Source organism: Petromyzon marinus, chromosome 36, assembly GCF_048934315.1.
Source record: "Petromyzon marinus isolate PM22_M1 ecotype Great Lakes invasive population chromosome 36, UKy_Petmar_22M1.pri1.0, whole genome shotgun sequence".
NCBI lineage: Eukaryota > Metazoa > Chordata > Hyperoartia > Petromyzontiformes > Petromyzontidae > Petromyzon > Petromyzon marinus.
Window position 1 is genome coordinate 4,680,588 of NC_133702.1, and position 17,001 is coordinate 4,697,588.

Sequence of the window (17,001 nt, forward strand, 5' to 3'; positions counted from 1 at the left end):
TACAAACAGGAGCCTTTCTCTTTATTACTCCACTTCCCCATGGCAGATCTTTGGCTCAATCTTCCCTCCCATCCTGTCCTATCTTGAGCCGATTCTTCACTGCACGGCTCCTTCCGTCAATTGAGTCAAGCGACTTCCTTCAATTTCTGCCTCTTGGCCTCTTTCCCCAAACACCCAAACTTCCATCGCTTCTGTCGTCGTGGTTTTCACATCTTGGAAAGTGTCTAATTCACATCGTTTTGTCCCCTTTCTAGATTGTTCTAATTAAACGTCCGTCTCTCCTCCTGAACCTACGCCAAGTTATCCTTCCGTTCCCATTCAACTCTCCTGCGATGAGTTCGAGTAACAGAGGTATAAATATATATCCCGATCTCAAGTGAGAGAAACATTCAATTCACGTGCAAGTTTGGATTATTTCCACGTGTGTGCTTTATGCTGTTAATACCTGTGACACCCCCGCATCCTACTTCAGACACAAACCTAATTCCCCACAAAGTAAAATAAGATGTCTTTTGGCAGCTCGTGATTTGGCGAGGGGGGCGGTGGCGGGGGCGGGGGGGGGTAGCAATTCGTTTCCGATTGTAAACCCAGTGATCAGTCACCTTTGTGCCGGCTGGAGACGGATAACAGCAGGGCTGCACGCTCTCACGTCACGACCGTCAGCCACCAAATGGTCAAGAAAACGAAGACGGCACAACGGCCGCCAGTTATCGTGACACTTTCAGTCCTTGTAAAGGCTGCTGAATGACGACACTCGGCCCTGCGTGGCTGTTTAATTGGCCAGCGGTGAGGAACCCTTGCCTGCTCACTGTGGGTTCGGAGAAGGCAGGCTGCATGCACGTGGGAGCATAGTACAGGAAAACAACATAGCCCCACAGCAACCTATGCCCACCTGTTTCACCTTTGGCGATCGCCCATCGTAGCACTAAATCAAGATCAACTCTGCTTAGCATCTGACCGATTTTGGGTCGAAAGTATATTTGTAAACAATGAGATTGGGTTGATGCTGTTGATGCAACACTCTTAACAGGACAGGTCTTATATATCGTACTGGAGAAAACGGCACCGCCCAGAGAAGACCCCCCCCCACACACACACACAGAGGCAAGGGGTCAATACGCAGAAGGTCCGCACAAATACATTCAAGTACCCACCGCTGTACCGGCATCTCCTGGTCATTTTGCAACTCAAGCCTGCGACATCTGGTGACCGACTATTTAAGGCTCAAATCTGCTTCGCTTCTGATATTATGAAATCGGGCACAATGCAGTGTGCCCTCCCCCGCAGTGGCAGGCAGGAACGCTGGCATGTGTGTTTCTCAGTCCTTCCTGCAACGGTCTTTTTGCATTAAACCTCAGTCAGCAGCAGTAAAAAAACACCCTCCATAAAAATAGGTTTTTGGGTTAGTTCAATGGATATAAATGTGTCGTTAAACCCGCCACCACCCGACACAGCCAATTAAGTTTTTCACGTTAACAAAACATGCCAATTCGTTACTAGTACAGCACACCGGTGTGTTGTTAGAGTAAACCCACAACATTTACAATTCGAGTACGACGTTTCGCCGGTAATTACAACCAGCATCGTCAGGCGACAGCCAGATTTGTGTGCGATATTTTTTTTTAAAAACTAATTGCCTGTTTCGGGTGGTGGCGTGTTTAACGACACATTTATATTTACGTGATCTAACCCCAAAACCTATTTTATGGATAATATTGGTCGCGAAAGCGTCCGTGTTAAACTAGAAACACCCCGTTGGTATTTTAAACGAACCTGTTGTCCACCCGTATAAGTTCCCTGGAGCAGCCACCACGTTACACATTAAACAAGGTTTATATATTCTTGGTTCTTTCGGTAAAGTCACCACGTAGAAGGGAAACAATAAAATAATAAAAATATAAAACAATAAAATTCTCACGACGTTTCAAATTTTTCCTGCTGTGGTTTTCACACGTGATGACGATTGCTTGTGTTGCAGTCGAAACGTCGTGAGAATTTTATTGTTTTATATTTTTATTATTTTATTGTTTCCCTTCTACGTGGTGACTTTACCGAAAGAACCAAGAATATGAATCCCTGCAGTCACGAAAGCTTTAAATCAAAATTTAAGGTTTATGTATTCGTGCAATCGGTGCACGTGCCGCATAAACATACAGCGCTGTGGTTGGGACACTTGAACCAACGTCCGCCCCTCCTACGTTGTCCTGCAACATTCCACGTTGACTGGAACGTCGGGGGTCAACGATGCACGAATGCGCTGCCCTGCCTACACAAATATCGATGTCACCATTTCTCCCTCTCTCCCCCTCCCCACCCTTTCCCAGCCCCCTCTCTACCCCCATTATGTTAGTTAAAGCTAAACTATTTTTTATTTTACCACTAAAGGTCCACGAAGCTCTGTGGCTCTTTTTCGGAAGCGACCTGGCACACAAATGATAGTTCAACGAAGTGGCTTATCACGTGGAAATGTGTAGCAGCCAACTACTCTTAAACGCGTTATTCTAACTGTGGAGGGGAAAACCGAAGAATCTGGAGAAAATCCACGCGACCACGGGGAGAGAGAGACACGCAAACTCTAAATATACAGCAGCAGGCGTCAGGGTTGGGATCGAACTCACGACCTCCTGCATACCAGGCGAGGGAGTTAACATCTTGCCACCGTGGCACCCTTCATCTTTCCCCTCGCGCTTGCCCCCCCACGTAAGCGGTCAGGTTCTCGCTCGCGCGGTCCCCACGTGGGGTGGAGGCAGGGAGCCCGAATCCACCCCCCACCCCCATTAAGCCCCGGCGCGCTGATCGCCGGGTTTGTTTCTTGTTTAGTTTCTCTTCTACCCCCTCCACCCCCTCCACCCCCCCCCACCCAGCCTTGTACTGTGACCGGTGCTTTGTACCGAGCTCGTGTTGAGTCGCAATAAATAAAAACATTGCCCCCGTTTCTTACGACCAGTGACAAACGCCGCTGTGATCTTTCGGGATGGCCTGGGCCGACAAATCGCGCGGTCAAATTTCCCGGCTGCGATAACTTAAATAAGTGACGATGTGTGACTAGTAAGGAAATACTATTTTACCTTAAAGTAGTCAAATGTCACCTTTTCGCTTTCTGGAACTTAACCAAAAGAGCAAGGTTGCTGCGTGAGTTTCGCGGAAGTGCTGCGCGTCTCTCCAGCGTGTTTTCAGGGGTCGCGCCGCGCGCAATTCGGCACCACGTCCCGACGTTTCGCTCCCGCCACGCGCAACTTCCAAGTTCCTGAGGGAGACTCCCAGAGCAACGTGAAGCGAAACGTTGGACACTCCGCGGAACAGCATGGGGTTACAAAACCTGATACGCATCGGAGAGCAACAAATGTATTTTTCAAGATGATTTCTACATTGTTGCCTAAATATATGGGCGAGAAGTCAAGCCAGCAGAGTCTCACAGGGCACGGAGTGTGGCAACTGACGGACTGGTGGTGCCGTGTTGCTGGTTCGGCAAGGCCTGCTTTGCCAGTGGTCGTGAAAACGAGGAATAAGTGCACAGCGGTTAGCCAAGGGATGCATAAGGAATTAGGAGAGGGTGGAAGAAAGGACACAGGAGTGGGGAGCAAAGGCTTGTGGGTAAAACCTGGAGTGCCGCCACCATTTGACGTAAGTTCTCACGTTCTTTTCTACGCTTTTTTTACTTTAGGTAAACACATTCGCCCTGGTCCAAAAAGCCACCAAAATAACAATAACAATGTATACATACTTTCAAGATACTTCCATGACAAAAACAAAATACATGGCTTTTAAAGTAACAAAATCCATAAATCTGGTTGCAAATGTGCAAAGATTCAGTTAAATAAATCAACATCTTATATCATTCATACTTCTTTGATCAGGTCATGTCATTCCCTTTGGAACTTCAGTATGAAAACAATATAATTTTAGACAAACACCTCCATTCAACTGGGATTCAGGCAGCATCATCATATGCTGCTCTGATTCCAATTTTAAAGATTCAGAACCTTCCCAGCCGTAGTCGACAACTGAACCTGCTCAAATTTGATGTCCCTCCTCCGTGAGAGACCATCTACACGCCGCTTTGATGAGACCTTCCCATCTTAAAATGGAAGTTTTCTGGATTTGGAATGGCTCACAATGTATCGGGGGGGGGGGAGAAACAATAAAAACGTCCTTCTGTAATTTGACGAAACAAACCGATCGGGCAGCCGGATTTCTGGTGCGGCTCGCACGGCTGGCCTTGCCACGGCGTCCCCGACAAAAAAAGCTCCGGCTGGCCGGCGTCAGCCGAGGTCACAGCTCTTCGTGCCGTCTCTTGGCGGGCCACCTGGGGTGGTGGAGGACCTTGTCCGCCGCCAGAATGACCATGCGCATGAACTCGCCCACGTCAAACGAGTAGTTGGTGAACTTCGGGTGCTCTCCCATGGTCGGGTGGTGGCCCTGGAAGGAAATGAAAACAACAGCACAAAAGCGTTGAACTTTTCAACCGATACCTGCGGACCGGCGTGGGATGCAGACGGCTCCGGGAAGGCTTTAATCCAGCAGTGGATTGACCGTGGCGGATGATGACGATGATGAATTGTAAAGGCTGCCTTCGCGAGTCTGACACAGCCAAACACTTCCCATCCAGACGCCTAACTAAGCTCAACCCTACTTAGTTTCCAGGCCGAGCCGAGAGCGAGCGCACGAGTGGCTGAGACTCACCTTGTCCTGCGGGAACACCAAGCTGTCCTTCATCCAGGTCATGTAGTGCACACCGCGCAGGTTAGCCAGGTCCATGTAGCAGTGGCGATCGTCGCAGTTGTGGCTGGGTGGGACCACGAGGCATGGGGATTAGCTCGTCGAAGCTCTCTCGCCTGCGCAGTAACACGTACGTTACTCCTGCCTCAAACACCCATCTTCTAACCCAAGTGGTTTATGTAGGCAATCAAAAAACTTCATCCTGTTCTAACAAACTGCATCTGTTGTTAGTTCCTGCTCACAGACCCCTCCCGTGTGGTATGCATATTACTGCCCAATGCACAGAGTCCTCTGTATGTGTGTATGTTGAACATCTTTCGCACCGCATATAGCCAACCGTGCTAATCGGAAGTGCGGAGGGGGGGGGGGGAAGGACAACCAAATCTACTCCCCCTCCGCATTGTCACCTCCTGCGTGTGTCTGTGCGGTACACTGATCGCGGAGTAGCTGGAAACAGCAGCAGCTGTGTAGAAAGACTAGAGTAGAATAAATAGGTAATAATAACATTTCGATTCAGATGGATGATTCATTTCAGCAGCAAGGGCTCCCAATGAGCTGCAAGGCTGTGACGGTACACAATAAGACCACACAATCTCCCTGTCTTATAAAGGACAATAAAAAGCATTTACTTGTTGGGCACAGTGACATAACCCTCTAAACCAAATTGGTGGATCACACGGCCGTGTGTTTTGTGTGTGCGTGTGTGTATGCGCACATGTGCGCGTGTGCGCGTGTGTGCGTGCGTGTGCGTGCGTGTGCGTGCGTGTGCGTGTGTGCGTGTGCATGTGTGTGCGTGCGTGTGCGTGTGTGTGCGTGTGTGTGTGCGTGTGTGTGTGTGTGCGCGTGTGTGCGTGTGTGCGTGTGTGTGCGTGTGTGCGTGTGTGTGCGTGTGTGTGTGTGTGTTCACCCGGGGTAGGGCTCACCGAGCTACACCGGAAGTATAACAGCAAACAATTATAAAATAATAATCTACCACCACCTACGGCTGCAGCGCAAAAACACGGTGGGCAACGTGAACGGGGCAATAAATGGTGTGAAACTGGCAAACCTGCTGGGCTTCGGCGTGGCCACGAGATGACAGGGGGCATGATGGTTTGTGAACCGGATTTTACGAGGGGCATGCCATTGCCTGGGAAGCCTCTTTCTGGGTAACTCTGGTTTTCTCCCAAATACAAAATGTTCCTTCAAGAGAAAGTGGCCAAACATTCCAACTCAGAATCCCCCTGAAAAGAGACTACTGGTACTCACTAATGCTCTCCTACGTAAAAACAGTGGCAGATGCGTGTTTTTGTCATTATTTGTGGTAAAATTTGGAATGGCAGTTTTTTTTTTAAATCTAGGTCACAACAATCAGAATCTAGACCTTAACTCAAGTACTCTTCAATGGTTCCCAACCATTCAATAAACCTTAAGTTTTCATGCACTTTATTCAACCAGGAGGTGAAATATGTGGCCATGCGTGCGGGGCTACGGGGAACTCACAGCTCGAAGACCACGGCCCAGTCGGGGAGGAAGAGCAGGTGGGTGAGACCAGCGCCGTGCATGCCGATGAAGATGTCGGAGTTGTGCGTGACCTTCAGCTGATCGACAAACCCAATGTGCCTGCGGTGCACCGCAGCAGCAGCAGCAGCAGCACAACAAACGAACGAATGAAGAAAAGACGACAAGATCATTAAGCGAGCGCTCACTAGGAGCTACGATGGCTGGAGGATGCAGGGTCGGGGCGGTGGGACCTGACGGCAATACGAGTGTCACGCGAGTGGAGGGGGACTTGCGCTGCCGGCGCAAGGTGGTGGATATCGCTCTGCCGCAGGGAACAAAACTGTTGTAGCACTTTATGCTAATTCCTTTGTACAAGCGTTTGGTTTCCTCCCACACAGCTTAAAGGAGAGCGACCTGGCTTGACTTTCTTAATTCCAACGCTGTCCTCGTGACAGCACGGTCCCTTCACCTGATGAAGGCCACTTGTGTTGTGGCCGAAACGTCGTGATTTGTGTTGTTTTATTTTTTACCTACATGACTTTACTGAATAGAACCAAAGAGTATGGATCCCCCCCATCCACCTTCTAGCCTCTTCGTACCCCCTCGCCTGTTGGCCTCAGTGCAGTTGCACCGCCTGCACACCCGATCGCTACGCCACCGAGTTAGTACAATACAAGTTGAAATCACAACTTCTAAATATGACTGCATGTCAACAATACTCCTTATAGAAACAGTGAAGAGATTTATCCTACAAACAGGAAGGCCTTGCGACTGGGTGATTGGCCACTGACACAAAACGATCGCGCGAGACGAGATGTCGTTCTCAAGCGTGACTGCGTGACACAGGTAAATAACCCATCTTGCCACTAGGCTGGTCTCCGTGTGTCTGCGTGAGCCTGCAGGATTTTATACATCAGTCCTTGTACACAGAGACATATTAACTGGCACGATGGAAAGTTTTAGCCGCAATATTTGCTCACGCTGGCAAAAGAGCTCCTTGTAAATGACGCTACTCTATAAAAGAAAAATGAACTCAATATTATTATTAATATACGTGCCTTGTAATCAATGGGTCGTTACGTGTAGTCGATACAAAACGACGCCCCGTGTCACGGGAAAGCGGCTCACCTGCTGTTGAAGTCCACAAGCCGAACCTCCAGCCAAGACACCGTCTTCATGGCCTTGATGAGCTGCCGGTGACAATCACAGCAATCAATCGGGCTACTGGCATCGTCTGGGGCGGCAGGCCGATGGCACAGTGATAAGACTCGCGCCTCACAGCAAGAAGGGCCTGGGTTCGATTCCCGACTCGCCGCGGTGGGGAGGTGTTAACTACCTCGCCTGGTATACAGAAGGTCATGTGTTCGATCCCGACCCCGACGCCTGCTGCTGTATATTCGGAGTTTGTACGTCTCTCCTTGTGGTGGCGTGGATTTTTCTCCGGATCCTCCGGTTTCACCCTCCACATTTAGAAATGTGTGTTTAGAGTATTTTGCTGCTATAAATTTCCATGTGATAAGCCGCTTCGTTGAGCTATCATTTGTGGCCAGGTCGCTTCTGAAAAAGAGGTAAATAGCTCAGTGGGGCCTTACTTGGTCTAAATAAAAATAGGTAATAGTTTAGTTTAATAAACTCGAAAGTTTTTTGTGTGTGCAGTTTGTATGCTCTCCCCCTGTTCTGATTGAGTTTCGTCCGGGTTCTCTGGTTTCCTCCCATAGCTAAACAAAAAGAATCGTACAATGCATCTGGTATTGGCCAAACATCCCAACGCGGCAACATTTACTGAATTGGGATTACGCACTGCAACATCAGCCAAAAACTGTGAAAGTGCAGCAATGTATTACTCCACGTCAGTAAACAGCCGCATCCGCAGATTTTCACAGAACCACTGGTATGTAATTTATTGACCCCAGAGGGATGATAGGCTCGGAGGTACGAGACTTTCTCACGTAAAAAAAAGGCCAAACTAAATATGTGGGGAATTGATTTTGCAGTTGTTGGCGACCAGGCTGAGACCATTAACTCGCACCTTTGATGAGAGTGTTGTATAGTCATGCGTGGTTGAAACTCAAGATTCGAATCCGGTATCTCAGCAGTGATGGCTCAGTGCTCTGACCCCTGAACTAATCAACCCTTCTCCAATTCAACGCATTTCTACCTTAGCTGACATTCTCACAAAATGCATTACCTCGCTCATCTCACTTGCAGTAATGCAATATTTATATCTTGGTCACCCATCCAAGTAATGTGTGTTAAATGTCCTTCGCACCGCAAGTAAGCCAACCGTGCTCATCGGAGGTGCGGACACAGCCCGGCCTTTCTTAGCCTCTGTGACCCGACGAAGTCTGGCCACAGAGCTGTAGACACGACTGTCAGTGGGTCGTGCGTCAGTGTGTGTGTGTGCATGAGCGAGTCCACATCGCCAGGGTAGCCTCACCTCGTCCTGGTTGAGGATGCGGCGGAACTGTGTGCTGCGCTCGAGAAGCGTCACGCGCACCTTGTCAGCCTGCAGCCGCCACTCACGCGCAGCACAAAGACAAAGGTCCCCCACTGTGCAGCCTTAACAGACTGTTAGCGAGCAGCACCTATGAAGGCAGGCACGGCACACGAGGAGGTGGGTGGCCAGCACCACACCCGGATGCCTTTTTCTCCCTAGTGGTAATGTTTACACACTGCACCTGGTACTCATTCGAGGCCGAGTCAACCTTGGGGAGGCCCAGGACTGGTTTCGATAATCGTCACTGCTGGTGTCCGTAAGTGGGAATTGAACCCGGGCGGCAGGGTTCGTAGTGCAGTGTTCTAACCGCTACACTACCGCTCCCCACACTCCCCAGCATACGCACACACACATCACACTGCGGTGAGTAATGTGGTAGGCACACGACTCCCCCCAATCACGTGCTGTCAAAGTAACAGTGGGTGGTAGGCTATGTAATGATGCACTGGATTATCAACTGAAGCCCAATGGAGAGACGTACCCATTGCCGGCTCAGGGCCAACAAATGAAGATTCATACCACTCCGTTACTTGTTTTGACAGGGAGACACTTTTAACTTTTCAATGCATGCCACGGCTGAGCGCCCCCTTTGCCGATCTGGGAGAGCTCCCTCTGGGCCAAACCGCTTGCAGGGCAACATTGGCCTTGTGCAAAGCACGCGAAGGGTGTCGTGCGTCATGTGTCATGTGTCGTGCGTCATGTGTCATGTGTCGTGCGTCATGTGTCATGTGTCGTGCGTTGTGTCATGTGTCGTGTGCTGCGCACCGTGTGTTGTGCATCATGTGTCGTGTTGTGCGTCGTGTGTTGTGCGTCATGTGTTGTGTGACGTGTGTTGTGCATCGTGCGTCACGTGTCGTGTGACGTGTGTGCGCGGGGATTCGCCGCGGGTTCCTCCGGGGACCTTGGGCCACTCCTGCGCGACGCGGAGACGGTGCAGCACGTGCTGGGAGAAGGCCCGGAAGAGCCCCGTGCCTGAGCAGGTGGGAACCTGCACGCAGACGCCCTGGGGTCAACGGCCACTCCGCTCCCCCACCTGCCGTCTGGCTAGCAGGCACTCCGCAGTTTAAGAGACTTTTGTATTGTGACATCCTGGTTTCTGACCGGAGATGTTCGAGGCTGAAAAACATCGAACCTAACAGCCGCTCAATCTCGGTTGTGAGAACTGCTCCTCGACTCGCCCGGGAGCTAATAATGGTAACGATTGGCGCGTCGTCACGCGCCGCTTGCACGCGTCACAATTTCACGTGAACTGCGCGCTGAACTTTCTTTCGCGCCGTACGTGGCCAACCGGAGGTGCCTCACGAGCAGAGTCAGGCTCGCTTGTGTTTGGCTATGCCTGGGTGTGGTGGAGGGCTTCACGACAAAAATGTGGCAAGATCAAAAATCGATTATGAATCATATTGCCTGCTAAAAAAAACCCATACTGTTTATTCGATTAAAAAGGGAATTGTAAAATCGACAGTTTCTGTTGCGTGCGTGCATACGTGGCGACCACCATGCACAAACATGGCGCTGTAGGCTGCTGCTGCTGCTGCAGGGGACTAGGTTATTAGCAGAGATCATTGCGGCACAATCCACCGTCAGTACTCTACTGTATTGTACCGTACTCCTATGTCGACGTGCCACACGCCTCCACCATTCTGCACTGACCCCGTGCGGTAAAGTACGGCCGAACAACCTCCACAGACAGCGTGGGAAGGGCCCGCCCGCCCTCCCTCCCCATCCAGCAGTCGATTAACAATAGGGATGCGGATGTGCGTGTGTGCGCGTTATCTCGGCCGTGTGCGTGCACTCACGAGGGGGGTGTTGTAGAAGAGGCCGTAGCGCATCCTGGGCAGCAGCGGGAAGATGGCCTCCCTGAAGCACACCTGCGCACGGCCACGGGGACAAGGGCACGAGACGCCACTCGCACTAGCACCGCCGCGGTGGCGAGATGTTATCTCCCTCGCCTGGTATGCAGGAAGTCGTGGGTTCCATCCCGACCCTGACGCTTGCTGTATATTTGGAGTTTGCGTGTCTCTCTCTCTCTCCCCGTGGTCGCGTGGATTTTTTTCCGGGTCCTTTGGTTTTTCCCTCCACATTTAGATTCAACAACACTCGTTTAAGAGTATATTTGGCTGTGACAAATTTCCACGTGATAAGCCACTTTGTTGAGCTATCATTTGTGATGGCCAGGTCGCTTCTGAAAAAGAGCTACATAGCTCAGTGGGCCTTACCTAGTAAATAAACATTTTGCTTGGGCTGCTTCACCCAAAAACAACTGGAAAATATCTCTTCTACAATGACAATAGGCTAATGGACTAAAAAAATGCTTTGTATTTTTGTTTTCATTTGTCCAAACAATCTCTTGTCTATAAACAGCCGATTGTCTGTTTTACTTTTTTCTTCTTCTTCTTCTGTGTACTAGAAGAAAATAAGAGACAGCTGTCTCATTCATGATCTTCTCATAAATCCTCCTGTACTCGGAGAACTAAAGGTAATCTGGTTTTTTAAAATGTAATAATTCTCTAAGATTTTAAGAATGTTCTGGCAAAAAAATTACATTCATAGGAGCCCAAATGAAAACAAAAAATCGAGCAATATTAAATTACCCGGATTTGTCTTCTCCCACCTCTTCAGCGAATATGGATAAACCGTATGGGTTGACAGGTGTGCAGTAGGCTTGTTTGAGCATACTTCATGCTGGGGAGTGCGGGTTGGTGAAGAGGGGAGTGCCAGAGCTGGTTCCGAAATCACTCGAAATATGAAAATTATCATTATCACTCACCGCACCTTACTGCAAAAAATATTTTTTTCACAATACGGAGACTCCTTTATTTACGAACACGTTAGGTTCCAGAGGTCTGTTCGAAAGTCGATTTGTTCGTAAGTCCAACTTTGCTCCTGTCGATTCCTAACGTGTTGTACGGCATGTACACTAAACACGAGGAATGGCTTTAAAAGTTGTATAATCTCCTGTAGATGTAGATGCCACTGGTTCTTCACGTTCTCTAGATGTAGATGCCACCACCGCCATCTATCGTGTGGCGGTGGAACTTACGATTCTCGGTCCAAACAGGCAACTGCACAAGGTTTAATAGCGTCTCTGAAAGTTCATAAGTAGAGGAGTCCCTGTAATCGTTATACTTCTGACGATGCCGTTAGCGCTGACCGTGACCCCAGGGCGAGGCGCGTACCCGCTTCTGGTCGTAGTCCTTGAGGTGGGTGATGTTGAAGTTGGTGAAGGCACTCCAGGTGTCGCTGAAAAAGTCTCCATAGCCATAGAAACTCTTCAAGAGCACACACGCGCACACACACACACACATTCACAGAGTTGCATAAAGATTCCCCCGTGGGGACTAAGGCGCGGTGAGCGAGCACACGTTAAGACTGGCGCAACACGCGAAGGGCAGTGGTTGTGTGGCCAGCGCCATCCCCCGACAAAAAATTGTCTTCCCAGTACCACAGGCTGTGCTGTACGTGCGGACGTTGAACTTCTTTCGCACCGTACGTAGCCAACCGTGCTGATCGGACGTGACGAGACTAAAACGGGCAGGTGGGGGGGGGGGGGGTCGCGGCCGTGCGCTCACCGTGTCCCACATGACGATGTTGACGTCCTGCGAGAAGGAGCCGTTGATGTGCTGCGAGGTGTAGAGGTTGACGAAGTCGCAGAAGTGGTGGTACATGTTGACTCCTGTAGGCAGCGCACGCATTGACATTGTGCAGATTCATTTTGGCCGCTGTGAAATTTCCACACGCGATTTTTTTTTTGTTGGGCTATCATTTGTGTGCCAGGTGGCTTCCGAACAATAAGTTAATAGCTCGGTGGGCTTTATCTGGAAAGATGGTTTAGTTTTACTTGTATATATGTTTTTAAGTTATTTATTTACCTTTGCTATACTTTGCGCGCCTATTGTGTTTTTGTACTGTTTGTTTTTGTAACGTTCTGACCCGGTCCTGCTGGACATCTGTGAAAAAAGAGCTTCAGAGCTCATCGGATTCCTCCAGTACAAATAAATATTCTGATTCTCATAGACCGCAAAACGATGCAACAAAGTTGCAAAACGGATAATATGAGCATCGTGGACATTTCGATGTGTCGTCAGCTCCGTAGCGTTAAAGAGGCTGGAGGGGGGCCTGAGCCCCCCTGCAGCCCCTGCTAAATGCAGAGGGGGCCACCTTTTAAATGATCTTATTACGGTCAAGTAAAAAAATGTCGGTACAAAAATTCATAGCATTACATGATAGGCGCCGCTTGCTATATCTCATTGCGCAGGGGGAGAAAGCTTGAGCAGAATGCATAAGGACACCGCAGATCAAACTTAATTCTCCAGGTTTGTTCAACATTAGCACCTCCGGTTAGCACGGTTGGCTACATACGGTGCGAAAGAACTTCAAAATACCGTACATTCATACAAAGACAAAGATCCCCCATATAGCCTTAGCAGACTGTAGGGGCAAGTACTGTTAGCGAGCACCTATAAAGGCCGGCACGGCACATGAGGGGGTGGGTGGCCAACACCACGCCCGGCCGCCTTTGTCTCCCTAGTGGCGATGTTTTACTACACACCGCACCAGGTACTCATTCGCAGCTGAGTCAACCTAGGAGGAGGGCCCACGACCGGTTCTGATAATTGCTAATCACTGGTGTTGGTGGCCGTGAGCACGAATCGAACTTGGGGGGGGGGGGTCTCCGGGTTCGTAGCGCAGCGCGCTAACCGCTCCTACGCTACCGCCACCCACAACCACCACCATAACGCGAATTGGATGTAACGCGATTCATCGAAGGGAACTCCGTCGCGCGAGTAGGAACAAGCGGTCGTACGGCTGCCCCGGCATAGCGTCGCACAAGGCGGGATACTGCTGGATGCATCTCACGCGTCATCGCGGACTGTGCTTTACCTCATTTTATATATTATAACGCGATTTTTCCATCACGCGGTGTTCTTCAGGGACACAACTACCGCGTTAGAGGAGAGCAGACTGTGCCGCCATGTCGCAGCAACCCTAGTGCAGTCGTTCTTCGTAATATGTTTGCCGAGTAGAGGGCCCAAAGGCCCCAAACCTACAAGCGGCCGCCAGTAACAAACGGCACCATCAAAGTTGTAAGAGATAAAGGGTGCAGCACGTGTCTCGAGTGGAGCATGGCTGTTGTATAAAAGCTTGGGAAAGGAGACGGTGGGAGGGGAGTATCAGAATCAGAATCTTTAGTCAGGACTGGAGCAGGGGGTCGACAACCAAATTAACAAAGAAGGTCCATTTTTTGTTCGAATTCGGTAACAAAAAATAACTCGATATTTCAAGAGCCGCACACAGCACTGTGGTGAATTCGAGACGGCGGTCCTCAAATAAACGACGTCACGGAGCAGCCCTTGAAGAGCCGCACGCGGCACCGCGGCCGCGGGTTGCCGACGCCCCCTGGGCTGGAGGAATGCGGCACGAGGGGGCCGCTTTGCCGAGCACCTGCGTCGAGCTTCATGAAGTAAGTCGGCGTCTCCACCACCAGGTCGCAGCGGCCACTCTCCTCCGGCTGCCGCTCCAGCTGTGTGAAGCTCTGCAACTCCGCAAACCTGGGGTGTGGGGGGGGGGTGGTGCAGAGACACCGGCACGTGGAGATGTTAAGCCAGGGAGATGTTCTGGGCTGCTCGTAGACTGGGGTTGGCCCTAGCGTATGGGTGTCTAACACCCGGCACGCGGGCCAGACTCGGGCGCCCCAAGCCCCTTCCCTCCGGCCCGCCACGTGTTTCAACGTTTATGACTTATTTAGAAAAATAAAACTTTTTAAAGATTCAACCTCAATTCAACCTGAATTTAAACCGGAAATTGAAGTGGCAGATTTGCCACGCCCGACGCAGTGGTCCAAACAAAGAGGTGTCAGGCATCAGGAAGGAAGCAGCCGCAGCACTCAGCAAGTCGCTATACATATCACTTGGTTCATTACGTGGGTGGTTGACGTGAGCCAATGTTCGGTAAATTAATACCGTGTTATTATGCTTTTCATTTCCACGTGTGGCCCGTGGAAGCTGCATTTGAATCCAAACCGGGCAGCTGTTCGATTGACTTCGACACCTCTGCCCAAGAGGCAGGAGAGGGAGAGATGAGCCCGAACTTAGACGGCGTGCCGGGCGTGAAAACATTTTCGCTGGCTCGCTGAGCCGAGATAAAAAATTAAGCCCCCCAAGTGAAGCACCGTTGGGCTGCCTGGTTTTGATGCTTTACCACTTCCTATTTACCAGAGGTTTTTTTGGGTTAGATCGCGTAAATATAAACGTGTCGTTAAACGTGTCGTTTACGTGACAAACCTTACTAGCCAACTAGTAAGGTTTGTCACGTAAACAGAACGTGCCAATTCGTTAGCACACCGGTGTGTTGGAGAGCAAATCCACAACAGTTACAATCCGAGTACGACGTTTCGCCAGTAATTACCACCAGCATTATCAGGTGGCAACCAGATTTGTGGATAAATCCTCCTGTTTCGTTCCTTAAATAGAGGGGTAGATGTGATGACGTCACTTGTGAGTCCTTCACGTGCTTCGTGGGGGGGGGGGTGGGATTAATGAATGCATATAAATTACAATCTTACTAATTGGCTGCGTTGGGTGGTGGCAGGTTTAACGACACATTTATATTTACGCGGATGATATTGGTCACGAATGCCTACGTGTTAAACCGTTCCTATTTACCAATATTGTAGCAGAGTTGAGCGTGGTGAGTACTTGGACTGGAAATTTGCCTGGGAACACCAGGTGTTATAGGCTTGCACGACGAGGTGGTAAACAAACAGCAGAGCAGCAACACATTATTACTTGTTGCAAAGAATGTATATTGTTTGAAGGTAGTGTTGCATCAGCACCGATGCAAATTAGGAAATGAAAGCAGTCATCTTCCCAAATTAATTTTCAGCCGAATGGTTTACCGGTTACTCGCGAGCGGTGTTACATTTATACAAACTACTGGGAGTACCGACGGGGAAGTTGGTGGGGCTAGGGGACCGTTATTTTGGTGGAGGTTTAGGGTTTGGAGGTTGCACAAGAGGGAGGCGAGGTGTGGAAATTTTCGTTTCACTCTGAGGGCTTCGGCCTTGCTGCGGAGGTGACTATAGGGGGTTTTTAATGAATGGCAACCATTGATGAATTATTCATGAGCATGCGTTGGCAGCCGGGGTTTTTTGGCGATGGGTTCTTGAATCTGTACGGGCAGACGCTTCGGTGCCCACCGCTTTCCCCCTTTCCTCTCAGGGTTTTCGCCCCGGTTCTCCGGCTTCCTCTCTCGACTCTCCTCCTCGAGCCAAACACTCGCGAGTAGAACAAACAAACATCCGCAAGGCAGGACTCTCCCGAAAGCGAGTCTTACGACTCGGCGAGGCCTTCCTGTGCGGGAAAAAAACGATTCTCGTTTGTTTCTACAATAGAGAGACTCCTCTACTTACGGACGAGATTGGTTCCAGAGGTCTGTTCGTAAGTCAAACTTTACTGCTGTCGATTCCAAACATGTTGTACGGCATGTACACTAAACACGGGGAATGGATTTAAGAGCTACGTAATCTTCTGTGGATGTAGATGCCACTGTTTTTTTGTGTTCTGCAAATGTCAATGCCACCACCATCATCTATTTCGCGGCGGTTGAACTTATGACTCTCGGTCTGAACAGGCAAGTGGACACACGAACAGGTTTGTTCGTATATGTCTGAAAGTTCATAAGTCAAATGTTCACATCTAGAGGAGTCCCTTTAGTTTTTGTTGGTATCGTGTTGTAGTCGTGATGTGAAGAAGTGTCCGCTCAGATCGATCGCAGCCACCCGTGGTGCATCTCTTTGATACGCTCTGAAAAAAAGCGTGACGAGCTTGGCTTCCAGACTTAACGAATGGGCTTTGCGTATGTCGAAGTATGGATGTATGCAAGTATGATGAACTTCTTTCGCATCGTAGACTCTACATATATTGAGGAACTACTACTGTGTGTTATCTTCGTGTGGTCTGGGACTGTTTTGTTGTTGATGTTATTGTTGCCTTGCTAAATCGGACTTACATAATTAAGTAACGTTTTATCTATTTATAGTTAGCGACTTGCTTACCATTTTCTCTATTTTGCACTCCTGTCGCTTTTTTTGTGACTCGCCCGACCCGGCGAACCGTCAAAGGCCGACGGACGAGGGGGGGGGGGGGTGGTGGTTGGGGTCTCACCACGACTGCAGGGGGCTCTTGTGCTCCCCCTCAGCCGCCAACGCGGCCGCGTCCAGGTCACAGCGGCCGCCAATCTCCCCGGCCTCGAAGAAGTCTTCGCTAAACCTGGCCGCAGGAGGGGGGGGAAAAGCACAGTCACGG

The 17,001-nt window shown here is 49.9% G+C and overlaps 1 protein-coding gene across 4 annotated transcripts in view; it reads right to left on the reverse strand.

Moving 5' to 3' along the window:
- Nucleotides 1-3,331: 3,331 nt before the first annotated feature.
- The window catches only part of EOGT (EGF domain specific O-linked N-acetylglucosamine transferase), a 34,703-nt gene continuing 21,033 nt past the window's right edge, over nt 3,332-17,001 (reverse strand). For all 4 annotated transcript variants that reach the window (XM_032966658.2, XM_076072051.1, XM_032966659.2 and 1 more), the window contains 11 exons: nt 16,861-16,965; nt 14,141-14,247; nt 12,268-12,371; nt 11,875-11,967; nt 10,495-10,566; nt 9,600-9,686; nt 8,639-8,707; nt 7,330-7,391; nt 6,202-6,321; nt 4,684-4,786; nt 3,332-4,419 (listed from right to left, as the gene is read on the reverse strand). In XM_032966658.2, the coding sequence (XP_032822549.1) occupies nt 4,273-4,419; nt 4,684-4,786; nt 6,202-6,321; nt 7,330-7,391; nt 8,639-8,707; nt 9,600-9,686; nt 10,495-10,566; nt 11,875-11,967; nt 12,268-12,371; nt 14,141-14,247; nt 16,861-16,965 (1,069 nt within the window). In that variant the 3' untranslated portion in view covers nt 3,332-4,272. The remainder of the gene's footprint in view (nt 4,420-4,683; nt 4,787-6,201; nt 6,322-7,329; nt 7,392-8,638; nt 8,708-9,599; nt 9,687-10,494; nt 10,567-11,874; nt 11,968-12,267; nt 12,372-14,140; nt 14,248-16,860; nt 16,966-17,001) is intronic.